Here is a 26,711-nt window from a genome sequence, read left to right on the forward strand (position 1 = left end):
ACTGAAACTTTGTACTCATTAAATAATAACTCCCTGTCCCCCAGCCCTTAGCAACCACCATTCTACTTTCTGTTGCTGTGATTTTGACTATTCTCTATTTATAAGTGCAACCATACAATATTTGCCCTTCTGTATGTTGTTTATTTCACTTAGCATAATGTCTTCAGGTTTATCTGTATTGTAATGTGTGTCACCATTTCCTTCCTTTTTTGAGGCTGCATAATACTTTATCATACATGTATTCCACATCGTGTTTATTCATTCTTCTGTCAGTAGAAACTTCGGTTGCTTCTACCTTTTGGCTATTGTGAATAATACTGCTATGAACATGGGGGTACAAATGGATACTTCTATGATTCTATGAGTTTTCCCCTGGATCTATAGCTCATGATTTATTTAACCATATGCAGGTTATTTAACATCCCCGTGCCTGAGTTGCAGCATCTGCAATGGGAATAATAATAATATAAAACATATCTGTGCTGCCTTAGGGGGTTACCTCTTGACAAGAAGAGGGTATACAGACACATGTCCATAAATTGCAGGTATATATGTCTAAGCATCTAGAACTTGATGGAACTACAGTGGCTCCCCAGAGCATGCCTCAGGGTAGTTTCTCCTGGGCACCTGGATTCTCTGAGAGGCATAGAACTCTCTATGAAATTGGGGGCCTGGATTGCGTAGAAGATAAGTGATTTGTTGCTATGGTACAAGTCTTTCTGCGCTTCCATCAACATTCCAGAGAAAATTACACTGGACAGTTAATACGCCTTTGTTTAAGGTAATATTCACAAATACTTGGCTCTTCTGGCTCTTGAGGTTGTGTCCTCACTGGGAGAGAGAGTATACCATGTCTCAGTGTCCTGAACAAGATTTCTGGCACCCTCTTTCCAGCCTCTGGAAAAGTCTAGCTCTGAGTTACCATATGGCATCAATTTGAGAATTAAACATGGTAATACTTGTAAATCATTTAAAATCCTATTTGGCACAGTGAGGGCTTAGTAATACTAGTTGTTTGTTGAGATGATGATAACAATGATACATTTTCCTTCCAATTTTGTTGAATCTCACTTACTTTCTTCTGATTTTATAGCATTATTGATAGTCTAAAAGGGCTTTTGTCATGCCATATTTACTGTCATTGTAGATTATCAAGTTTGAATATAGTCATTAGATTATGATCAGTCATACATTTTAATGTAATTGGGTGTGGTTGGTTTTTTTTTTTGTTTTTTTGGGGGGGTTTCTTTTTTTGAGAATGAGAGACCATGAGGATAGGGTGGAAGGAGGAGAAGGAGAGGGAGAAGCAGACTCCTCGCTGAGCAGGGATCCCCATCCCAGGATCCTGAGGTTATGACCTGAGCTGAAGTCAGATGCTTAAGCACTGAGCCACCCAAGCACTCCATTTTAATATAATGTTACAAGGAGATTATATGATTTAAAAATCTTCCCCTTAAACAAGCTATAATTTTTACAGTAAAATTTTTCCCATTAGAAAAACAGGAAAAACTGATTAACTTATTTTCCTAAAAAGAGAAAGTTGACTTAACCAACAGTAATTTTATTCTTCAGGTATTAACTCTATAAAAAATGCTAGCCATTAATCATTTACTTTGTTCTCTTCATTTGTGAGTTCTGTTGAAATCACTTATTTCATATAGGGCCTTGAGGGCACTGGGAGTTTGAAGATGGTGCAAATCACAGTCCTTACAACATTTAAAGGAACATTTACTAAGCAGAATATATAAATCTTTTTTTTTTTTAAAGAGTTATTTATTTTAGAGAGAGAGAGACCCTAAGGGTGGGCCAAAGGGAAAGGGAGAGAGTCCAAGCAGACTTCAAGCTAAGCACGGAGCCCAATGTGGGGCTCAATCTCATACTCCTGAGATCACAACCTGAGCTAAAACCAAGAGTCAGTTGCTTAACTGAGCCACGCAGGTGCCCGTAGAATACCGAAATGTTTAGATTAACCTTTTGGATATTAGTTTATATCAGAAATAGTCTTCAAAATGAATATAAAATTAACTGAGAGTTCCTAATTTTTTTTTAAACTCAGTTTCCTAAAACTTGAGTATTATTCATGTTTCCAAGGCTGTAAATTAGAAATAAAACTAATAAGACTATCACTGCAGTAAAAAAAAATATGAAACATGAAATTATTCTTCCTTCTAAATATATCATAAGGCAATAAATGAGTGGTATTATAGTACTGTTATCTAGTCTAAATGCTTTAGTGAGACTTTCTAGTTGTTCCAGTTATGTTCTTTATAACAAAAGAAAAAAATTTCTGGTCAGAGATTCACTTGAGAATCATTTATTGCATTTAGTTGTCGTATTGCTTTAATTTCCTTCAGTCCTGAACAGTTCATTCTTTGTCTTTCATAACCATGGCATTTATTATGTAGAATGTCTCTTAGTTTGGCTTGTGGCTATAATTTGATTAATAATTAGAATAAGTTTTTATTCTACTTAAGTTCATTTTGATCAGTTAATTCAGGAAATTTTTGAAATTTCCTAAATTTTCAAATTTATCAATGTAAGTTTTCATTTTATTCTTTCATCGGAATAATTTGGTAAATCTCCTGATAATGTTTATGTGTGTCATTTCCCTTTTTTTCCTTGATAGTTTTGCCTGATTTTTCTTTTTTATTATCTAAAAAAAATAAGAGTTTAGTTGATTTTTTAAATTATATGTTTTCTATTTAGTTTTTTTCACTGTTTATTATTTTCTTCCTTCTATGTTTCTTTGGATTTACTCTGATATTCCCATTCCAGCTTTTTAAGACTGACTAGAGCCCATCAACTTTGTTCACTTTTCCATCATCAGTGTTTAAGAGTGTAAATGTACCTGTATACCTTGATTATATAATATTTTTATTATCACTTGGTTCTAAGTATTTCTTAATTTACTTTATAATTTTGCTTTTAATTGTGAGTTAATTTCCAAGGAAATAAAGTTCATAAATTTATCTTAATTGCCTTGGGGGTTGTGGTCCAAGAGCATGTATGATACCAATTCTTTTAATATATTGGGATTTCCTTTAGGGCCTGGAATATAAACCTCCATAGGATTTTACTCCTCAGGTCTTACCTACTTTTAACTCAGCCTAGTAAAAAGGAAACTTTGTTTTTATCTCTTCTGTCTTGTAGCAATCTAGAAAATGCCTTCAAGGTAAAAGCTCAAGTCAGTATGGAAGCTTACCTGTCACACTTCTTCCTGAATTATTTTAGCCTCCCCTTGCCTGCATTGGTTGCCTGTCCTCACACAGTTGATAAATATTTGTCTGGTTGGTGTCTAGAATTACCCGGGGGATGGGGAAGAATTCCTAGTTCTGCTCATGCAAATGACATTTAGGGCATAGGGTTACTGTGGCCTTGCCACCCATGTAGCTTTCTTGTGATACTACTCAAAAGATATGACTTAAAATAAGGACATGACTCCGGGTGTCTTATAGATTGATTTGAGTGAATGACGACTATGTCTTAACAAATTTTATGATGAATGAGGGATTTTGATTTGAGTACTATGCACTGAAGCAAAAATGGAGAATGGATGGCATACTTCTCTTTTATATATAAAGTGTTTTGCTTTGATCATGGTTTACAGTTTACTCATAAGAATTTATATTCACCTCCTTGAAAAAAACCATATGCTTATTAATTTTTAAATAGACTTGGTGTTCTTAATGCTATAGTTTGTGCTTGAGGTATACTTATGAAGTTATTATAAAATGGTAACTGAGCAAATCAATAGTTAGGATTGAATATATACGTGTGTCAGTTAGCTGTGGCCAAAATAATGCTACATGTTACAGGCTGTAGCATGTAGCTACAGATTCTAAGATGGAGATCTGTATGTAGGAAATTTATTAGGAGTAGAAGAGAAGGGAAAGAGGCAAGTTTGAACAGAAGAAGAAGATGGGCTATGATGCTGTATGAATGAAGGCCTCAGTCAACTCCATGGGACGTTTTGTTGGTTTTTTTTTTTTAAGATTTTATTTATTTATTCATGAAAGACACACACACACACACAGAGAGAGAGAGAGAGAGAGAGAGGTAGAGACACAGGCAGAGAAAGAAGCAGGCTCCACGCAGAGAGCACAAGGTGGGACTCGATCCCGGGACTCCAGGATCACGCCCCAGGCCGAAGGTGGCGCTAAACTGCTGAGCCACCTGGGCTGCCTTCCATGGGACGTTTTGAAGGGCTATCTTCCCACAGCACATCTAGCACGGAGTGAATAAGTTCTTTATTCTCAAAAGGGAAAACACAGATTTATTACACTGCCCAGTGTTTCAGTGGCTTATAATAAGCATTAATTTCTTACTCTGTGCAGATTGTCTAGGATTCTGCTGAACTAGACCAGGCCAATTTAGGTGCCAAACTGCAGGAAGAGTCCAGATCTACTTCATGCATATCTCATCCTCTGCTGACAAAAGCCAATAGCTCAAGAGGGCAAGTCCAGACATGCAAACACATGTCAAGGCTCTATTATATCACATATTTTGAATATCTTACTTGCCAGTCAAGTCACGTGGACAGACACAACATCAGTGGAATGGAAGTATACTCTCCTATGGAGGTCCAGGGGAGGGAGTGAATATTTGCTGAATAATAATCCAGTCTACCATAGTGTGATTCTACTTAATGAACAAAAGATGAGAATTTCACTGCCAAGATTTCATTGTCAGTCTTTCTCCTAAAATATTTCTGTTTGTCATCTCCATCTGTTATGAATGAGATGAAATGTGACAACACCTTCACCACTATTTGGCAGAGAGAACAGCTTGTGCTTAGTTCTTATGATTTTTTTAAATTTAGATTTGAATGGATCTTGTCTTGTGTATCTGTATCTCTATTAAAAACATGGTATCTTTGCAAAGTATTTAAGAGGAAAGATATTCAGTTTTTTTGCATTTAGTCTTTAAATTCTTCATCTTTAAATCGAGATATACATACAGTAAAGTGTATTAAGTATACTTAGGTACAGAGCTTTTAAACTTATATATATATATATATATGTATACATTCTTATAATCACCATCCAAATCTAGATAAAGAGCACTACCAGAATCCCAAAAGATTACCTCATGCCCCTCCTCAGTCAGTGATTCCCCCCACCCCATACCACAATCCCCTGCTTCTGAGGAAATCATTATTCTGACTTCTCTTCCCATTGATTGTTACTTTTCTCCAAGTTCATCTAAATGGAATCAGCCAGTGTCACCCGGGGGGCTCAGTCGGTTCTGTGACCAACTCTTAATTTTGACTCAGGGTCCTGGAATCAAGTCCTGTGTAGGACTCCACCCTCAGTGCAGAGTCTGCTTGAGATTCTCTGCTTCTCTCCATCCCTCTACCCCTCCCCCTGCTCATGTGTGCTCTCTCTCTCTCAAATAAGTAAATCTTAAAAAAAAAAAAAAAAAGAAAGAAAGAAATCAGCCAGTGTATTCTTTTACATATCTAGCTCTTGGAATTTTTATTATCTTACTGATAAACCATAAGTCATACATCAAACTCCTGTATCTTAGTCTGTTTCTGAGAGTCTTCACTTGTTGCCTTGTCTATGTTTTACTTAGAGCTCTTTAGGGTAAGATCAGACTATATAAAACTAATTCAGAAGGAGCCACCTGGGCAGCCCGGGTGGCTCAGCGGTTTAGCACCACCTTCAGTCCAGGGCGTGATCCTGGAGACCCTGAATCGAGTCCCATGTCGGGCTCCCTTCATGGAGCCTGCTTCCCTCTCTGCCCACCCCCCCCCCGTGTGTGTGTGTGTGTGTGTGTGTTTGTGTGTCTCTCATGAATAAATAAATAAAATCTGGGGGAAAAAAAAAAGGAGCCACCTATGTGTGTCAGAAAAATGAGGTTAATATGGACTCCTAGCACATCATGTGATCCCGATTTCCTTTGTGAAGTTGGTCATCAATTTCAATAAAATTATTCCCTAGGGATTCCACAATGCATATGTCTGATGAGATGTTTATTTTCTGCACATACTAATCATGGTGATACTCTCCTCTGGGCTGTTTTAAAGTGGGCTTTGGGGGTTTCATAGTCTCCGGTCAGCTACAAGTTGAACCCATTCTTTCCATTTGATTTGTGACAGTGCAGGAGTTAGTCTTCTGAAAGCAAATACTTCAGTGTTCAGTAACACTCTGTAAAGAACAGAACCTTTGAAACAATTTAATCATTTCAGATTATGGTCCTAATCACTTATAAAGGCTATGATATTGCTTTGGTTCTTTGAAACCTTATTAAATAATAGCCTATCATTTTTAAGAGTACCTCTAAGAAAAGTATTTTCATTCATATCACATGAACAAAAGACTGAATATCCTTTCATGCTTTGAGTGGCTGGTATAATATCAGCTGAGAAAAACTCACTTAATTGTGTGACTTTTGGTTTCAGAGCACCTGCTAATTATAAAAATTACTTCTACCTCCTGAGGAATCTCAGCAGCACAGTTCATTTATATAATTATTGATTTTGAATATCACTGTATCTTTTTCAGTTTTGTTATCCATTGTAAATTTTGTTTCAAAAATAATTGTTTATGGTAATACATTATTAATTGAAAGGATCCCTAAATGCTATTGGATTTTGTTTTCACTTTCATAGATCAGTTATCTACAAATAATAATTTCAGGGACAATGTAAACGTGTTTAGCTGAATCTGTTAAACTGCTGAATCTGTCAAGTGAGATTAGCTAGAAAAAGTGGAGTTCAATTGATTCTGAAGTTTGCAGAACACAGGCAAAGAATAAAGATCAATTCTAACATTTTTGTAACCCTTGTGGCAGAAGGGTGAGAAGAAATTCTTTTGAAAACTGAAGTTATTATTCCATAATGGTGACACATATAGCAAAGGACACTATACATGGTCAGTGTGATTATACCTGGGGAATAGAAAATGAAATTCCTACTTGCCTTTGTTTTGTGGAATCCAGTGATTTATTTAAGAGAGATGTTAATCCTTATTAAAGCAGTAAGTTAACATACCTTAAACGTGTTTGTAGATCTTAAATCCCATCTTTAGTTCTATCAACAAATTCCTATTCTAGACCCTTTTTCAATGTCTTAATGTATCACAGTGTAAATATCTTTTTAATGCATGCTGTAGCCAATAATTCTTTTTAGTAGATGTTAGTTGATACTGGAGCTAATTTTATATATATGTTTTAAATTTTATTTATTTATTCATGAGAGACACAGAGAGAGAGGCAGAGACACAGGCAAAGGGAGAAGCAGGCTCCATGCAGGGTCATGCCCTGGGCTGAAGTCGGCGCTAAACCACTGAGCCACCCAGGCTGCCCTAATTTTATATTCTTATATGTATAGGGAACTCACTTATAAGCTAAATTTTAAGAAACATGTTGTCAAATTGATGTGATGCTATCTCCATTTTGTGAAAATTTCAGAAGATGCTTTGTATACAAGGTGCAAGACTTGCTTTCATGTGTTAGAAAGTTTAAATAGAACTAGTTCTCCCGGGATCCCTGGGTGGCGCAGCGGTTTAGCGCCTGCCTTTGACTCAGGGCGCGATCCTGGAGACCCGGGATCGAGTCCCACGTCGGGCTCCCGGTGCATGGAGCCTGCTTCTCCCTCTGCCTGTGTCTCTGCCTCTCTTTCTCTCCCCCACCCCCTCTCTGTGTGTAACTATTGTAAATAAATAAAAATTAAAAAAAGAAAAAAAGAACTAGTTCTCTCTTGATAAGAATTTGATCCCCTTGCCAATCAAATCTGGGCCACACCTTATCCAGACACAGCAGAGCAGAGCATCCTGTTTTGCTCTTTTCCTGCTACACATACAAATGTGCATATATGCTACAAGTGAATCTCTTTCTCTCTGGTAGAAAAACCATTTGAGGTTTTTCAAAGCTTAAAATTTTGAGACCTAAGTTTATTCACTGCTTCTGTTGAAAAGAAGCTTTTTTTTTTTTTTTTTTAAGATTTTTTGTTTATTCATGAGAGATACAGACAGAGAGAGGCAGAGATACAGACAGTGAGAGAAGCAGGCTCCATGCAGGGAGCCTGATGCACGACTTGATCCCGGGTCTCCAGGATCACACCATGGGCCAAAGGCAGGCGCCAAACCACTGAGACACCCAGGAATCCCCTGAAGCATGTTTTTTAAGTAAGCTAGACCCAAGGTACTTTTGCAAAAAGCCAGGAAATCTGGCTTTTTTTGCAAAAAGCCAAGAAATCTGTCTTTCTTCCTTTTAAATTACTCTTCATATCACTGTCTCTTGAAATTTGTAGGAAACCTACCCCAGCCTAACCAATCCAAGCAAGCCTGGGTATCTGTTCTTGGTCTTACAAAATCCTAACCACGTTACTGTTTTCACATGGATATGTACTTTAATTTTGTTTTGCTTAACATGAATGTGTAGTTTTGTTTGGTGTCACTATCATTTTCAATTCCACTGTTTTCTGTATCTCTCATTCTTAGGACATCATTCTTTTAATCCAACTTGAGAATATTTTTTTTCTCTCTCTGGTACATACTCTGTTTTCCCCATGTCAAGAAAGGCTGTGCCAGCCCTGTATAGTAGCTGAAGTGATTTTGGTACTCGTTAACCAAGAGGATGATGAAACTTACTGGCTTCCCAGTTTAACACCTAGAGGCTCTGGATCTTCATGGTTAGGTTACTATGACAAATGATTGCATTTTAAATTTTTTTTTATTTTTTGCATTTTTAAAAATACACGTCTTAGAAGGTACAAATCACCGTTTTCTTAAAGCAATGAGTGATACTGTAAGTAATCTGATGTTTAAATTTTTCTTAATTTTGTTACTTAAAAAACAGTTGAGTGTATTAGTGTTAATTTTAAGTGCATCACACATTTTAGTATTTCTGTTTTTAAATAACCTAGGAAATTTGCATTTTGGCTATCTTTTCTCTCCATTTTGTTTTCTTTAGTTTCATGCTATGGATACATTGTATAGGCACAGCTATGATTTGAGCAGTGCCATTAGTGTCTTAGTACCAGTTGGAGGACCTGTTTTATGCAGAGATGAAATGGAAGAGTGGTCAGCCTCTGAAGCTAGTTTATTTGAAGAGGCCCTGGAAAAATATGGCAAAGACTTCAATGACATACGTCAAGACTTCGTAAGTAGAAAATTGCAAATAAAATGTTGGGATAAGAGTGTTTTGTCTTTATCGGGAATTTGGTAAACCATTTAGCAAGCCTGTGACTTAGTAATTTTTACCTGCTCCCTGTGGAATGAAGGCTAGTCTTAGAGAGGGAGAAAATTGACTTTTCTTTGGGGAAGTAATTATAAGACCCAGGGTTAGGAGATTCTGAGTTCAAGTTTAAGATATGGATAGTTTTTCTCACCATTTGCACTATTTCTGAGCTCTGCTTTTTGAGTTTGTTACTCTCCTTTAGACCTTTTATATTTTTATATTAGTAGGATGACTAATTGTTGAGCCTGAACTTGATGTGGACCTTTAATATGGAAACAACCTGTACCAAGCAGAGTAGGAAAATTTGCTTTAGGAGTTTTTGGTCTTTGACTCCTCTTAATGATATGTGGTATCTTACTTGCATTTTAAGTACTAGATAATCTTACCTACTTAAGCACTTATGTGTTTCCTCTTGTCTTTGTAGTTGTGGAATTGCTCTCTTTAATTAAACTTATAATCTCTTTGAAATGGGGAAAGTTCTATTTGAGAAGTCCATGGATAGCTTTCTATAACAGTCATCCTTTCTAGCTTATCCAATTTGTTGGTGTGTGATTGTTCATAGTAGTCTCTAGTGATCCTTTGTAGTCCTGCACTATCAGTTGTATTGTCTCCTTATTTTCATTTCTGAGTGCATTTCAGACTTTTTTTTTTTTTTGGCTAGTCAATTTTGTTTATCTTTCCAGAAAAGTAACTCTTATTTTCAATGGTCTTTTCTGTTGTTTTTCTAGTTTATACTTCCATTTATTTCTCCTCTGACCTTTGTTGCTTCTTTCCTTCTGCTAACTGGATACACTCTTTCACTTATTTTTTCCTTTTTTTTCCACTTTAACCAGATAATTTCTAATGACCTGTCTTTGAGTTCCAGATTCTTTTTCTGCTTGATCATGTGTTTTTGGTGTTCTGTGTGGCATTTTTCATTTAATTCATTGTATTCTTCAGCTTTAGAATTTTTGTTCAGGTTTTGGGGATTTCCGTGTGTGTGTGTGACTTCTGTCTCTTTTGAGCTTCTTATTTTGTATATTATTTTCCTTCTTTTGGAGTCTATCTCCTGATTTCAGTTCTGTCTATATTTTCTTGTAGCTCATTGAGCTTCCTTATAACCATTATTTTAAAATCATTATCAGGAAATCATAGATTTCCATTTCTTTGGGGTCAGCTATTGGAAAATTGTTTCTTTGGTAATGTCATGTTTCCTTAATTTTTTGTATTTCTTATAGCCTTGTGTTGATGTTTGTGCATTTGATTTACTAGTCACCTCTATCAGAATTTACCCACTGGTTTTAGTGGGGAGAGACCTTCACCTGCAGTGGGTGCAAGGGTGTTGAAAGGGCAAGTCTGATGGTTCCAGCTCTTGGGAAGGCCCATAAGCATACCGTATATTTGGCTCCATCAGCTGGGGTCAGTGTCAGTTAAATTGCAGGAGCCTTCAACAGCCAGTGCTCCAGGTATCTGCAGTGGCAGTGAAGGCTGTTAGGGTCTTTGGTGGCAAAGGCTGCTGGGGACCTCTTGATCTCTTTCTCTCCCGTGGGATATATCATTGCCAAAGGGATCCCTGTCAGCATTGGATCCAGCTTTGGAGTACCCTTGCCATGGCAGTGAGCACGAGGTGTGAGCATGCTTGGACCACTACAGAGCTAGGAGTGAAGCATGTAGGTTTGCAGAATGACAGCAATGACAGCAGTCTAGGGTCTAGGTGCTGGCTAGCCTGCTATGTCAGTGCCAGAGATATGAACACACGTGGAACAGACATGGAATCAAGGTCTACAGTGCGGATGCATGTGGAGCAGCCAGGGTTCTGGGGTCCTGGTTGTTCACAGGGTTGAAAGTTGGAGCTGGGAGCTCTGTTCCTGGGGTAGGGACACAGCATTGTCATCTGGGAGGGGAGCAGCAGCGTTTCCCTCTCTAGGAGGTCAGTATCAGCAACGGCAGTTGGTTACTTCAGTAGCAGAAGCTGTCAGTTTTCTCAGGCTGTGAACATGGCGGGGACTGTCCTGATGGCTATTGAGGTCCTCAGTGGCAATGGCTGCCTGGCTCCTCTGCAGAGTAGGCCACTGGGACCACAGTGGCACCCACCATGTGGCCTATACTGATAGCTTTTACCCTTCTTCTTTGTTCTTAGCCATTTCCAGATGTCTCAACTAAGCCTACCTCTGCAGTGATCCTTTCTGAGTGTTTGTTTTTCGTTCTTTGCTCCACTGTGTTGCCATAGCTTCTTATTTTACTATATCCATCATTCCAGGGCTATTTTTATTTGTCGATAGCTGTCAGATACAAAGACAGGTATCTCCTACTCCTCTGGCTTGCCAACCACATTCTCCCTGTTCATTTTCTCCTGAGTTGTCTAGTTTGTTATCATAAAATAGATAATAATTTCCTACTACCCTTTGAAGGTCTTGGGGATGGAGCTTTAGTGATGCTCCCTGTCTCATTCCTGATACTGGGAATTTACTTCTCTCTCTTTCCTGTCAGTCCAACTAGGAGTTTGTCAGTTTTCTTGATCTTTGCAAAGAGCCAGTTTTTTGTTTGATTGATTTTTGTTTGTTTCATCAATTTCTGCTTTTATGTGTGTCATTTCCTTTCTTCAGCTTGCTTTAGGCTTAAGTGCTTTGTCTTTTCCTACTGTCTTTTTAAGGTTGAAGCTTAAGGTTGAACCTTTCTTTGTAATGTAATCATTTATTGGTAGTATATGTTTTGCTGACAGTGATTTTTGCCTCTTCTCAAAATCATCTTCTGTCCTCTTTAACAAAAATGTACTCTATATGGAACTCATTTTCTTCTTTTTCTTTTTCAATACTTTAAAGATGTCTCTCTGGCTCACATAGTTTCTGATGAGAAGTACTTTTGTATGTAAATGTTTCTTTTTTTGTGTGCTCAGATTTTCTCTTTTCTTTTTTCTTTTTTTTTTTTTTTCTTTTCTCTTTTCTTTTGTGTTTTTAGCAGTTTTATTACTACAGTGCACCTGGGTGTGTTTTTTTTTTTTGTAATCATTCTACTGAGTTTCCAAGAGCTGTAATCTGTTTGTATGTTAGTTTGTATAATTTATATTGATCTATCTTCCAGTACACTAATTCTATGTCCAGTATACTGAGAAACTTGTTAAAGGAATTCTTCAAATATGATAGCATGTTTTGCTTGACATTTATATTTATTTTTCATACCTTTCATCTCTGTTTAAATTTCCCATCTATTCATGTGTGCTGTCTTACCTTTTTAACCAGATCCTTTAATATATTAATTTAATCTGTAGCTGGGCCAGTTTTGGATTTGGTTGTTGTCCTGTTTACCTTCAGGGTACCACTGTACTGGAAGGCCTAAAATTTCATGTACTGCCTTGACATTTTGAGCGTCACTGGGCCCCAGAACTTAACTGAATTCCACTGCTCTTTCCAGATTTGCCCCTCACCCAGCAGGAAAGGTTCCCCACCTGCCCAGTTCTTCTAGCACCTCCCCCTGCTCCTCCTTCAACCCAATGGGTTTCACTTCCTTGCCAGCCTGCAGAATTACTCAGACAAGCCAGGCCCATTCTCCCATAGGAACCTTTTCCAAACCAGGATATACCTCACCTTCTTGCTACACAGAACCTTACTTCCCCAGCCCCTAGTGACTCACTGTGGCCCTACATGGTGTTGTCTTCCTGTGGGCTGTATCTGTGACTAATGAAACACTGTGCGTCTCTGCTGTTTGTCTTCAGTGTTGTGTGCTGTCCGTCTGGCCACCTGATACTCTTTTGAGGGGCAGGTCCCTCCCTCAATGAAGGGGTGAATAGGAGGTTATCTGAACATCCACAGACTTCAGATTCTTACCTGTGCTTTACTCAGGGCCTGGAATGTGGGAGGGCTTCTTCAGTATTCCTGTCTCAGCCTCAGCAAGCCCTGTGCTCTAGGGCCCCTCTCTACATTTTGATAAGTTGTGTTTTCATTTTCATTGCTTCAGAGTATTTTTCATTTTTCCTTCTGATTTTCTTTTTTGACTCATGGATTACTTAGAGGTAAGTTCCACATATTTGTGATTTTTCCCTATATTTTTGTTACTGAAGTCTAGTTTAATTCTGTTGTGATCAGAAAACATACTTTGTTAAAAAAAATCAAATTTTACATTTTTTACATGTGATTGATTTTTTATCTCAGTATATGGTCCATTATTATGAATATTCCATGTGTTCTTGAAAAAAAGAGATATTTTGCTATTTAGTGGAATGTCCTATACATGCTACTTAGGTCAGATTTATTAATGGTGGTACTTAAGTCTTCTGGAGCCTTACTGATTTTCTGTCTACCTGTTCTGTTCTTGAGTGAGCAGTATTGAAAGCCTCTAGCTATGACCGTGAATTTTCCTGTTTTTCTTTTCAATTATAGTAGGTTTTTGCTTTAATTATGCTGAATCTCTGTTACTGGATACATACATTGAGGATTGTTACCTTCTCGTAATGAATTGACCCTTTAAAAAAAAAAAAAAAAGATTTTATCTATTCATTCATGAGAAAGAGGGGTGGGGGCAGAGGGAGAAGCTGGCTCCATGCAGGGAGCACAACATGGGACTCGATCCCAGGTCTCCAGGATTCCACCCTGGGCTGAAGGCAGCGCCAAACCGCTGAGCCACTGGAGCTGCCCTGAATTGACCCTTTTTTAAAAAGTTTTAATTTATTTATTAGAGAGAGAGATTACAAGTGTTCTGATGAACACCTGATGGAGATCCGTGGCAAATGTGGATGGATTCCCCTAGTGCTTAGAGCTCCCATAGATGTTAAACAGTTGCCCTAGCTCACTGTTGGCCTTTAATAATTTGGTAAATTTTTGGCTGTTTTCTTCTTACTTTGTTTTTATTTGTTTTATTTTATTTGTTATTTTATTTTGTTTTGTTTTATTTTATTTTATTTTATTTTATTTTATTTTATTTTATTTTATTTTATTTTATTTTATTTTATTTTATTTTGTGCTTTGCCAAAGTGAAAATAGTTCATGAGTTTCATGAGTCTAGGGTTTACTCAGTGACTTTGGAATTCAGTTCAGTTTATTGTCTTGTAAATTTAGCTCCATGATAGGCTCAAGAATTGGTGTGGTTTTTAGATTATCTGGATTTTTTTTCTCTCCTCATTTTTAGGGTGAGAATGACATTCTCTTGTAGATTTTATATTCTAAGGAGAAACAGGACCTGAAATATACAAAGGAACCTGATAAAAGTGCAGAACAGTAAAGTCTGTGTTCCTTCATGCATTCAGGTCTCTTGCCATAGAAACTTCTTTCAGCAGAGGATATTTCCTGGCTGTTTTATCATTTGAACTTCAGTTGCAGATAACAAAATTACAAAAGCTATTTTAAACAGAATGGGATTTGATTTTGGATAATTATTTTTATAGTTTTATATATTATATAATATAGAGTCAATTGATAGGGTTGGAGAAATAGGCTCCAGGATGGACATCAGAACGTTCTACTGAAATGGTCCAGCAGGGGAGCTTCTACCTCTGCCCTGTCCAGGAAGTGGGAAGCTGGCAGGTTAACAACCTCTGTTCCAGGATTATACTACTTTAACGATGATTTTGGAATTAGGAAGCCCCTAGTGGAGCTGATGGCTCTAGGACAATTTTATGCCTCTTTGCTCTGCTGCAGCTAAACAGATACCTGTGCACCATTCTATCCTGCTTAATTCACTTCTGAATTTAGGTCTTCTACATCTGTTTGGAAGAATAAATCACAAGGGAGTCTCAGAAATACAGTATTTCCATTCTAGCCTTCCACTATAGGTGAGTGAACTTGAAGGGAGTTGGAAAGCCGTAATTGGAGATGACAGTCTATTTGAGTGAGCTAGTTTAAGGAAAGAGATTTATTACAGGCTAACAGAACCTCCAGGTGGGCCAGAGATCCAAGTTTAGATGCTTCACAGCTGGACTTTTAAAGCCAAGAACAGTATCTAACTCTGCAATGGCAACATTCTAGCAGAAACTTAATTTCTGCTCCAACTTGACTGTCAATAAAGGCCACACATTGGTGTGCCTGGCTGGCTCAGTCAGAAGAGCATGCAGCTCTTGATCTCAGGGTTATGAATTCAAGCCCCACCTTGGGTGTGGAGATTACTTAAATAAAATTCTTAAAAAGGCAAATGCTACATACCTAGGGCCTATTCTTTGAACACTTTACTTTCTACCTTTGTATGAGCTAGAGTGCTTTTGATTATGGATAAGAGAAACTCAACCTCACCTAGTTTAGAATAAAGAATAAATGTATTATATTAGGGTTCTTAGTTGCTAAGTACAAGATTCACTGTATCTAATTTAAGCAAAAAGGAATATAGCATATTGGGTTTTTACAGAATCCCGGGGAAGACCAGAAAACCAGCATTGGACACTAGACTTCCAGGAACAGTAGAAACATCCATGCTCTCTACCTCTTGGAAACCATGATGTTAAGTATGGATGGCAGAAAGGTCAACACAGATGCCCCAGAAGAACATGATATCTCAACATGATATCTCATGATATATATTTTTTTAAGATTTATTTATTTTAAGAGACAGAGAGAGTACATGCAAGGGAGCAGGGGGAGGGGCAGAAGGAGAGGGAGAGAGTGAATCCTCAAGCAGACTCCCCACTGAGTGTAGAACCCTATGCAGGGCTTAGTTCCAGGACCCTGAGATCATGACCTGAGCCAAAATCAAGAGTCATACACTCAGCTGCCTGAGTCAGGCGCCCCTCAGCCATCTTTCTTGCCAAACAGTTCATTCTCCCTGCATGCAGCCTCATTCTTATGTTGCTCAGTTCTCTATCTGGATGTCATTTTGTCAGCTTGCCTAAACATGGCCCATATGTCTGCATCCTTGGTTGAGGGTATCTGGGGAAAATGTTTAGATCTTTAAGGAAGGTAAGCTGGAAGTGGGTGGATAATATCTGCCACCACTCAACGTCATCCTTGCCTTCTGTACATGCTTCCTTTCCATATATCAACTTTTTAAACAATTGTAATTATCCCTGAATTGTTAGAAAATGTGGTACTTTTTCTTCAAATTTAATGTCACAGCATCCTTCTCTGGTTTTAGTCACAACTTGTCTTTATAGCTTGTTACTTATGCATTCAATTGTAAAGGTAAAACTACCATCAACAGACCTTATATAAAAATAGAAAGGGAATTGGGCTACTGAAGGAAAATCATTATACCAAGCAAGGAAAGAAAGAAAGATAGCTTCTTTCATCTTCTTTCTGTTTCTGATACTTAGCCTGAGGCCTTTGTTGGCATTCAAAATCTAATTCCTCTACTATTCTCCTCTTAGTTCCTTAGATGGCCAGTGTTCTTAATCTGGTAGGGTGACCCATACCTTTATTCCTGAGGGTTCTGAGCCCTGGGTTAGAAGCAGTGTTCTGTGAGAATAAGTCATTCATAAATCTGTGATTGGTATTGCTAGCTAATGCATTATAGGCAAAAAAGGCAAGTCATATTTAGAATAATTGTCTATTCAACAAGAACAAGATGTCTATTCATTCCAGGATGCTGAGAGTCTAATGTAACTGACATGTTACCAGGAATGGTGCCATGTTGGAAGCCCAGTATACTCTGTTCCTTGCAGATTGGACACCTGGAGTAATCAGATCAGATTTGGTGAGAGGACATCCATGTAATAGTACCCATGTGTAATCTCTGTCTGCTTGCCTCTGTGTTTGTTTGTGTCCTTTGAGCAGTCATTGTTTTGGCTAGGAAGGAGGCTGACTGAGAGAGCTCTAGAGGAGATCATCTTGTCCTGCTGATACTAATGAGAACTTCCTCTCCAGAGGGAGCCTTTGATAAGCATGGAGACACAGATATCCTCACACTTGGGCCCATCCAGAGGTATCCTTCCCATAAACCTCTTTCCTAAGCCTCGATGTTACCAACCTTCTGATCTGATTCCTTTCAAGTCCCCAATCATCATGACAGTTAATAACCACTCTCTATGAGTGGGTATGGATTAGTACCTCTGACCAGATGATGACTAATGACCTGCCCTCCCAAAGGTTGTCCCTTCTTCACTGTGCTTCAGAGCCACTCCTGCTTGGGGCTGAAATGCTGCAGCAGTAGCACTCTGGTCAGTGCCAGTATATCATGCAAAGCCATCTGCCGCATTCAGATTTTTTCCTTCTCACTTGACATATCCTAGGGAATGCTTATGAAGCCGTGAGGGTTGAGGGATAAATGATCCTGCAACAGGAGTAGACACACTGGGATATGTTACTTGTGCTTTCAAGAGCTGTACTTCTTGATGAGAGAGCAGTGGTGATGAGCACAGCTGATTAGGACTTTATGGCTTAGATAAAATCTGTCTGATGATGAAGCTCAGGTTACATAGGCACTTGGTTTCTTTTTCTCAGCCTTCCAGGTAATTGCAGGCCAGGGGCTGTTTCTCAGAAGAAGAATAGTTAGGAGATAAAAAGGTCTTAGCTTGCTCGAGCTCTGGGGGACTATGCCTGTGACTATTCTCTGAACCCTGGGGGACTATGCCCATGACTATCCTCAGACATCACCATGAGGTTTTGTGGTGGGCTGCTTACCATCCCTCAGACACTTTGAACTCCATTAGATTGCTTGTTAGGTTGTGGAAAACGGTACTTGCTTTAGCTGTAATGCAGCTGCCAGTGGCTGTGTGACTTGGTCCTTTAAGGAGGCCACATTTGTAACTGCTGTTGGAATTGCCACCCTGTTAAGCTTAAAATAATTTTCTTTCTCAAAACTCCATCTGTTTTCTCTTCAGAGCAAACAGGTGAGTGAATTATGGAGGTGATAAGAATGGTGTGGATATCGTACACATCGATATCAAGCAGACCCCTAGCAGCAGTGGGGTGTGGGAAGTACTCTAATCCCCATGGTAGCTTAGGGCAAGCTAGCTAGGAGTCAGGGAGAGCGCTGAGTCACCTATCGGTAAAATCTGCCATTTTACCGCAACAGCTAAAGATTGTGGCTGTCGATAGTCATTTGTTTGAAGGTTTGATCTATTCTGATTTACATCTTGGATGACTAACAGATTTCCCTTTACAGAGGGATGTATTGAATATCATTTTGGTTGTGGGTCTCATTAGTAGGAGCTCATTTGGCCAGTTTTGAGTCATTATGGAAAATAGCAAAGGTAAGCTTCCTATTTCTCAAATACAAGTCACACTCAGCTATGTTGTCTTTCAGAGGTTTTTATTTTATTTACAACAAAATAGGTCAAAATAAAGCAGTTTTTTAAAAGATAAGAACTGCTTTGCTGGAACTAAATGACAACCAGGTGTAGCTGGCATCTTTGGAAGTTTAAAGGAACTTAGGCTAAATCTATTCAAATATCACTTCTAAAAATTGTACTTCAATCCCACCTGCAGCCCAAGAATAACTTTCCTGAATAGGTCACGAAATATTACCATTTATAATCCTTAATAAAACAGGAGGTGAGAAACGGAATGTGTTGTACTAGAGTCTCTGACTTAATCGAACTTGTTTGGGGTACCCTTTGCTAAGAATTTTAATTTTCTCAAACACTTCTCCTAGAATGAATCTTCCATGTGGATATTTGCCTCATTATTTTTAAAAAGTGATTTTTTTAAAAAAAGAAAGCAGTTTCTTACAGTAGTTTGTTTTCCATTATCATGTTGAATGTTTTTTCAGCTCCCCTGGAAATCATTGACTAGCATCATTGAATATTATTACATGTGGAAAACTACTGACAGATACGTACAACAGGTAATTTTTTCATATTGCTGCCAATACAATTACATTAGTGTGAGCTTTCTGTTCATATCTTTTTTAAAAAAAAACTTTTAAATTATTTTATTCATTTATTTGAAAGAGAGTGAGAAAGAGGAAAGGCAGATAGAGAGGGAGAGGCAGACTCCCTGCTGAGCAGGGAGTCCAACAGGAGGCTCCATCCCAGGACCCTGGGATTGTGACCTGAGCTGAAGGCAGGACTTAAACTGACCGAGCCACCCAGGCACTGCTTTCTGTTCATATCTTAATATTTCTTAGCAATACACTTAATTTTAAATATGTTTGCTTTATCTTTTCTTTACTATTTTAAACTTTATGTAATTTCACATCCTTAAAACACTGCTTAAGATTTTAGTCCTCAAAAAAATTTTTTTTAGTCTTCATATTTTCTTTACTTCAGAAGTCATCATTCGTAAATATTTTGGAAAGACAACAGGGAAGGATACCACTATTATATTCCGTGCCAGGTGCATAGTGCCTTATCTGTTTGTGAATATAGTTGACAGGAATGACCTAAGATGTGAACAAGTTATTTTTACGGATTATTAGAAATTTAGACCAATGCCATCAGCCATACAGTTGAAGATATTTTAAAAGATCTGGAACCTCCTTAGATGACATTTGTGTCAAATATATCTCCCCTGAGTCTTTGACCTTAATTAGAGTAGTTAATCTTACTAGTTTGATGTTTTAGTACTATATATAAATTTTTCTCTAAAATTATTTCTAAAAGTAGGGAGTCTTTTAATTTTGAGTTCTTCCTAAATGTTCCAAGTTGAGGTAATTTTCTCAATTACTTAATTTGGGTACTATTACTTTTGGGGAAAGGCACATTTTCCTCAGTGACTTCAGTCAATATTTGTTTTTATATTCTTCTAGTCACAGGTTAGAGCTGGTAAAGAAAGGAACAAATATATTCAACACAGAGATTATTTTCCTTAAGTTATGTGATCACACAGTGGCAAGTGTTGCATGCTATAAAAATACATTTTAAGGATCACTTTTATTTTAATTTTTTTGAAAGATTTTATTTATTCATGGGAGGCATATGTAGAGAGAGGCAGAGACATAGGCAGAAGGAGAAGCAGGCTCCATGCAGGGAGCCCAATGCAGAACGAGTGGGGGAAGGGGCAGAGGAAGAGAGGGGGAGAGAGAATCCCAAGCAGGCTCCACGCCCAGTGCAGAGCCTGACATAGGGCTCAGTCTCATGACCCCAAGATCAAAATCTCAGCCAAAACCAAGAGTCAGACACTCAATCTACTGAACTGCCCAGGCGCCCCAAAGATCACTTTTTAAATGACCACAGTGAGTTGTCGAGATCATGAATAGTGAATACGTATCCATGGCTTGTTGAAAAGTTTCTGGTGTCAACATCATGCATAATCCAAAAGTGCTTATTTCAAACAATATAGAAGTGAAGACCATGTACTCTGGAAAACTTGGGATTTTCAAGGCCAAAAGTCCCTGGAGACGGTTGAGTAATGACATCATGGGTGGTTGAAAAGTGGTTTATGGATAAAATTATTTCTAAATATTTCAACTTGGTTTCTAAAAGTTTTAAATTATCCCCTTAAATGTTTTGTATTCTCCTCATTGAGAAAATGGATGACTGCCTTATATTCTGGTTTGTAATTTTTTGTTTTTTGGATATTGGCAACATATTGTTTTTCTTCCTTGTTGGTATTCATTTACTGTGTTGATCAGTTTCTGGATATGACTATGTAATCTTTTCCCCATTTCTTTCCCTACATTTGGCTCCTAATGTCTCCTAAAATCTGATGGGAGTTCAGTCAGGCCTTAAAGCTTATTGCATATTGCATATCTCTTAACATTTGAGGGTAAATGCTTATTTTATTGTACTTAGGAGAGTTGTTATCTCTTTCTTTCTCATGGACCTTGGAAACGAATCATTTCTGGAAAAGAAATTTCTTTTAAAGCAAAGAAAGTGTGTGTATGTTTGTGTGTGTTTCTCTCCCAGAAAGGTAAAAAAAGTAGAAACTAAATTCGCAAAGTAAAAATGGTTACTTATAAATCCTGTTTATTCATTCACTCATGGAGCACTGGGAAATGGACTTAATCACTGCTTTAATTTTAAAATCTAGATCTACAATGTTATTAATATTTGCAGTTCTGTACCTCCAGTGACTTGTCTTACAAATTAACACAGTTTAAGAATATATACATGAAAGAAAGACCTTTCCTGAAATGGCAATTTTTGAATGTTTAAGACAAGAAGTAGTAATAATTATTAGGCATTGTATGTAAAATATTTTATCTATCTTTTGAATTAGAAACGTCTAAAAGCAGCAGAAGCTGAGAGTAAACTGAAGCAAGTGTATATCCCAACTTAGTAAGTAACAGAAATCTTTTAAAATATTTCTCATAGTTTGAATTCAATGAACACAAAATATGTCATCTTGGTCAATTTCAGCCAAATTTGAATTTCTTTGTATATTTTATTTTCTGACACTACAAAGCACTAGACTTGCTTTCCATTTTACCATTACAGTGATTTTTTTTTAGAAAGAAAAATGGCTGGTGAGAGACAAACAAAAGGACTAGAGGAAAGATGCCATGTCGTATACTTCCATCAAAACTGCAGGGAAAGCAGCAGAAAACTAACCTGTGAAACTCTGTTATTTGAAGCAAACGTTTTTCAGAAAGTCGGCAGCTTTTGAAATTTCAATGTTATAGAATGGACTTGAGGGGCATGCAGTGCACGTTGCCCTTTGGAGATTGTTTATTTGGTTGAGGATTTTATATTGTTTGCTTAGGAGAAGGGTTAGAGAAAGTAAGAAGAATCATACTTTGTAAATGTTGAATAAATAATGAATAGGTGTCAGTTGTTTCACGTGTCTGGTATTCTAGCATCATTATTTTGGGGACTTAGAAATCATTTTCATCAAAATGAATGCCAGTTTGCTTCTCATTTGCTACATTTTAAATGAATTATAGTCTTTTTTGAGGTCTGTAAGAGTTCAATCATTCATTTGTTGACGAAAATTTAGTTTATTGAGCACTGAGTATACAGTGCTATATTAGGTTCTTTGGGGACTAAAATGAAATTTGCTACAGAGTTCTATGTGCTGCTCCAAGATTTTTCTCACTTAGTATAGTTGTTTTATACCTAGGCTTTTGTTTATTGAATTTTGATATATTAATACATTTATATAGAGGAGTCCTCTTAGACAATGAATCGTGTTATTTTTAAATCATTTTTTATCTCAAGGCAGATAACCTGTAATTTACAGGATTCATAATTTTTTTTCAGAGCTGTAATGTCCCTTCTGTAGTACCTTAGAAAATTTTATATTATATGTGAGTAATTTATAAAAGAGCAACTGCCCAAAGAAAACAGTGTGGTGATTCATATGTGAGGTTCTTAGAAGCAAGCATAGCAGCTTTCTTGTGCATTGTAGTGCTGTCACATCAAAGGAAAAGTACATTAAACCAGTTTTCACCTAGTAACCCAGAGAATTGTTTCTGTTATGTTTTGCATTGACTTTGTTGGAGTCTTGATCTCAAAGACCAGCAAACTATAGTCTGCAGGCCAAATCTGACCTGCTGCCCTTTTTTATAAATAAAATGTTGTTGGAACACAGCCATACTCATTCATTTATGTATTATTTATGTCTGCTTTCATGCTTCAATCACAGCGTTCAGTGGTTGTGACAGAAATTGTAATCTCCATAGAACTTAAAATATTTATGATGCCAGCCTGATCTAAGTGAATGATTTTTGGAGATCAAGACAGTTTCTAATCATAACTTTTTAAAAAAGTTACATAAATCTACATAAATAGAAGGTATGAAGTCACCTTCTGAGTCCTTGGATAAGAATCTGAGTCCTTGGAAGAATTTCACAGTTAACTCTGAAATCAAGTATTTTGAAACAAATAATGGATTAAGAATTATTTTATGCTGTCATTCTTTTGAGCCTGGCAGTCTCCTGTATGCAAAGCACTCTGTTCGGTACTAGAGGTAGAAAGGTTAGAAAGGTATACCACATTCTAGTGTGGGAGAGACAGGTGCCAAACAGTCGCCTAGTGTGACAATTACTATGATGAAGAAGAATAGCACAATTTTTATGAGAATTGGTACAGGACGACCAGACTCAGTTGATTCCTTGTGGAAGTGAGTTTGAGTGAATTCTGGAGAAGGAAGAGGAATTAACTGAGTGATGGAGGCTTTCCAGGCCAAGGGGATCCTGAGATTGGAAGGGCACAACAGTAGTTAAGGAGCTGAGAGAATGGCAGTGTAGCTGTGTAAAGAGAGTGGTGAGCTGTGGGAGGCTGGCAGGCAAGGGCCAGCCAGGGGTTTACCCATCTGATCAACAATGGAAATGGATTTTAAATAAGGAAGTGTCATGATCAAATTTGTACTTTAAGATCACTTGCTCTATTTTAGAAAATGGTTTGGGGAAGGGGAGCAATAGTGGATGTAAGGAGACCCAATTCTGAAGTTCTTGGAGAGGAAAGGTGACAGGAGCTTGACTGGAATTGTGGCCCTGGAAATGGTACACCACTTGGAGGTGACTGACTTGTATAGAGGGGTAGAGGGGTAATGTCAGGCTAGAGTCCCAGATTTCTGGCCAGCACAACAAGCAAAGAGACTGGTAGAGAGGCAGGCTAACACTTTGAATTTGCTCTATCCAAAAAGAAGTGTTGAATATGATGTTGTATATATTGATCTTAAGCTCAGGGGAAAGTTTTGCTCTAGAGATAAAAATTTGAGCTTCATTGGCATATAATATTGTGTTTGAAACCATGGATGAGCTTTCTTAGGAGGAGCAATAAGAACAAAGGGTCTCGGACCAAGGTTGAGGAAATCCAGGATTTATGTATCAGATAAAGTAGGATAGCAAGGTCAGTGCATTATCCCAAAAGCTGAAAGAGAAGTGTGTTTCAAGGAGGGGAAGAGATTAATTAATTAATTAATTAATTAATGTCAGATGTTGATGAAAAATAGCCAGAGAATTTAGTAACGTGGAGATAGGTCATTGGTCATCTGTAATGTAGTAGTTGAGGACTGCATATGAGCCAAGGAACTGCAGACAGTAAAGATTGGCCCCTCAACAAAACTGGCTAGAAAGGTCAGTCTTGGGAGTTCTTCACTTTGAGGGGTAGATTGTAAAAGAGTAATAGAAGAGTTCTGTAAGTAGGGAGAAATATGTTTACATGATAATGGAGAAAGCCCAGGATAGAGAATCAAATGTACAAAATTCTCAGGAGGCCTTTAAGGGGTAGAATATGGAATACAGATGTGGGAGGAGAGGTTTGGGCATTAGATAAAAGGACAGTTTCATATAATGCAGCTTTAAAAACTTTTTTGTATGTTTGTTAGAGTAAAAGTTTATTCAAATGTTCACATTGACATCATTTGTCACCTGAGAATTAATGTGTAGGCACTTGGTTTTGCTAAACTAATGTAAAGTGATTCACATGTCTATATGCATTGAGTCTTTGCACACTTGTTTTCCTTTTATGATTATTATAATGAAGATCAGTGGTTTATTCAGTCAAGTAAGATTCAAAAATCAGTTGAACAATTAAAGTTGTGTTTGCTCTCATTCTTGTTTTTAGGCCTCTCATCTGTAAATTTGTATTAGCTCTTTTTCATCACATATATTTAGCCCTGGGTTAAACGTCAGAAATTTCCATATTTTGGGGGAAGACTTCTGAGAATCAGTCATTTGATTTAAGAGGCCATCCTTTCTATCTATATCTAGTAGATTTTTAAAAATCAGAAATATTTTTACATACCTTTGTAAATCTTAATCATTATAAATTATTTTTAACTGTGCACATTTTCAGCTGCAAACTATAAACTAAACGTTCTTGTTAAAAATGTTTTAAAAATGATTTGTCTTCAAAATACATTGCTGGCACAGGTTATAAATGAAAATAATAGCCCTATTACAGAATGGGGACCTCAGGTTAAATGATTTCTTCTGGAGTGGTATTGAGGTGTCACCTAAGAGTTACAGTAACAATGAGAGAAAGAAATCTTAGTTTGCTCTCAGGCCAAGTTTACACATTAGGCTTTCACTGGTAAATGGAATTGAAGAAACTGGGAACAGCAAAGAGGAAACTCCTGTGCCAACTCCATGTTGAAACTCCACATGTCTTAGTAGTTATGATCTCTGATTACTTCAGCAACCATGGGGAGATAGAGTTCTAGTCCGCATTTATTCATTGCTAACAAATAGTTGACTAGTTTATTTTGCTTTTTTTCTGTCTAGCAAATAGATGTGAAAGCTCTTCTAGGATGAAAGTTCCTTTAAGTCAGGTATTTCTGTTTACAAGGCACTGAAATAAATACATGTTTAATGAATTATGAGTTTATTTGAGAAGATGTCAAGTGCACCTGTGTAGTATTCTAGGGCATGGCTTTATAAGCAGAGAAGTTAGCTTACCCCACATGGGTAAAAATTAACCACGTTTGCACCTAGTAAGTACCAAGGTAATCTGGGCTACCTGTTTCTAAGGAATTATGGTATCTGGGAAATTTACATGTAAAGCCTTGATAGATATCTCCTTTTTTGTCCTCTTGAAATTTTTTTCTTAAAAAGAAAAGCCTCAGAATATAATTGTTGGCTTTTCTAATTTCAAGTGCTATGTATGTAGTCCTTCTCATAAAAATTCAGACATCATAGAAATTATTATCATAAACGGCTAAATCTCCTGAAATGCCGACTTACATTCAGGAGATATGCTCTGTTGACATCCACACTGTCTTTGTTGAACACATGGCTTTTGTGCATTTCCCTCAAGAGCCAATGCAGAGTCAATAGCTTTCATACCAGCAGCAGAAATGGCACAGTGGTTTTCTCTAAACACAACACACTGCTTTTAGCTTAATTTATTTTATCCAAAAAAATTATCTTTTATTCTCAGGAGAATTCATGATAAGTGATAGAGCTTAAGAACTTGTATCTTTCAAAAGCATTATAGGGTGTTCTAAGGAAATTGTATTTGGGTAGAGGAGTACTAATGGCTATATTTTCTTTGTGCATATTAGGCATAAGAGATTGGTTTTTATGTACCCTTGTTTTATAAGGATGGATGATTTGAGTTCATTTTAATACCTTATATTTACCAGCCTATTTCTTCTTTACCAAATATTCAGATATTTATATGTAGTTAAGATAAATCAACAATGAGGTGTACAGACTTTTGCCTTGTTATACAAGTCATTTTTATCACCTCACTTTATATTTCATTGAAAGCAGCAAACCAAATCCCAACCAAATATCTGCCAGCAATGGCAAACCTGGTGCTGTGAATGGAGCCGTGGGGACCACATTCCAGCCACAGAATCCCCTCTTAGGACGAGCCTGTGAGAGCTGCTATGGTAAGTTTTCTCCAGCAGGGCTTTCTTCTCTCCTTTGAGGCCTGTGATGAGGTTTGTGGCACTGTGCTGGCACTGCTGGGTGGGAGGTGTTGAGCAGCCATCTCAAGGTACCTATGGCACACTGCTTAGAGAGCAGGATGATCTAGCCTTAGGTGAGTAAGATGCCCACCCTTCCCTTGGACTTGGACACTGCATTTTAGTCTTGGGTTTTCTCTGCTTCGCTTCTTTGAAAAAGGCTCCAGTTTAAAAAAAAAAAAAAAAGAAAGAAAAAGAAAAAGGCTCCAAAAACTTCTGTCAGAAAGACCTATGTGTGGATGAAGTGCCATTTATGATCCTCAGACCAGCTTCCATCAAAGTGCACCAGTTTGGGAGAACTTGTTCTACCATGTTTGTGTTTGCCTTTGCTTTCAGCAAGTATCTTTATCAGTATCTGTCCATGTCAAAAACCTATCAGACATGGGCAGCATTACA

General features: G+C 37.5%; 1 protein-coding gene across 11 annotated transcripts in view; it reads left to right on the forward strand.

Annotated features, from left to right (window-relative positions):
* MTA3 (metastasis associated 1 family member 3) overlaps window positions 1–26,711 on the forward strand; it is a 220,144-nt gene that overhangs the window by 159,923 nt on the left and 33,510 nt on the right. For 8 of the 11 annotated variants that reach the window (XR_003139724.3, XR_007403361.1, XM_049096186.1 and 5 more), the window contains exons 9-12: window positions 8,917–9,105; window positions 18,790–18,864; window positions 21,180–21,238; window positions 26,116–26,240. Coding sequence is in view for 9 of the 11 variants with exons in the window: in XM_049096186.1 (XP_048952143.1) it covers window positions 8,917–9,105; window positions 18,790–18,864; window positions 21,180–21,238; window positions 26,116–26,240 (448 nt within the window). In the remaining 2 variants the exon portion in view is untranslated. The remainder of the gene's footprint in view (window positions 1–8,916; window positions 9,106–18,789; window positions 18,865–21,179; window positions 21,239–26,115; window positions 26,241–26,711) is intronic. The other 3 variants (XM_049096182.1, XM_049096184.1, XM_049096185.1) reach the window with 3 other exon arrangements.

This window comes from Canis lupus, chromosome 17 (genome assembly GCF_003254725.2).
Source record: "Canis lupus dingo isolate Sandy chromosome 17, ASM325472v2, whole genome shotgun sequence".
Taxonomy (NCBI): Eukaryota; Metazoa; Chordata; class Mammalia; order Carnivora; family Canidae; genus Canis; species Canis lupus.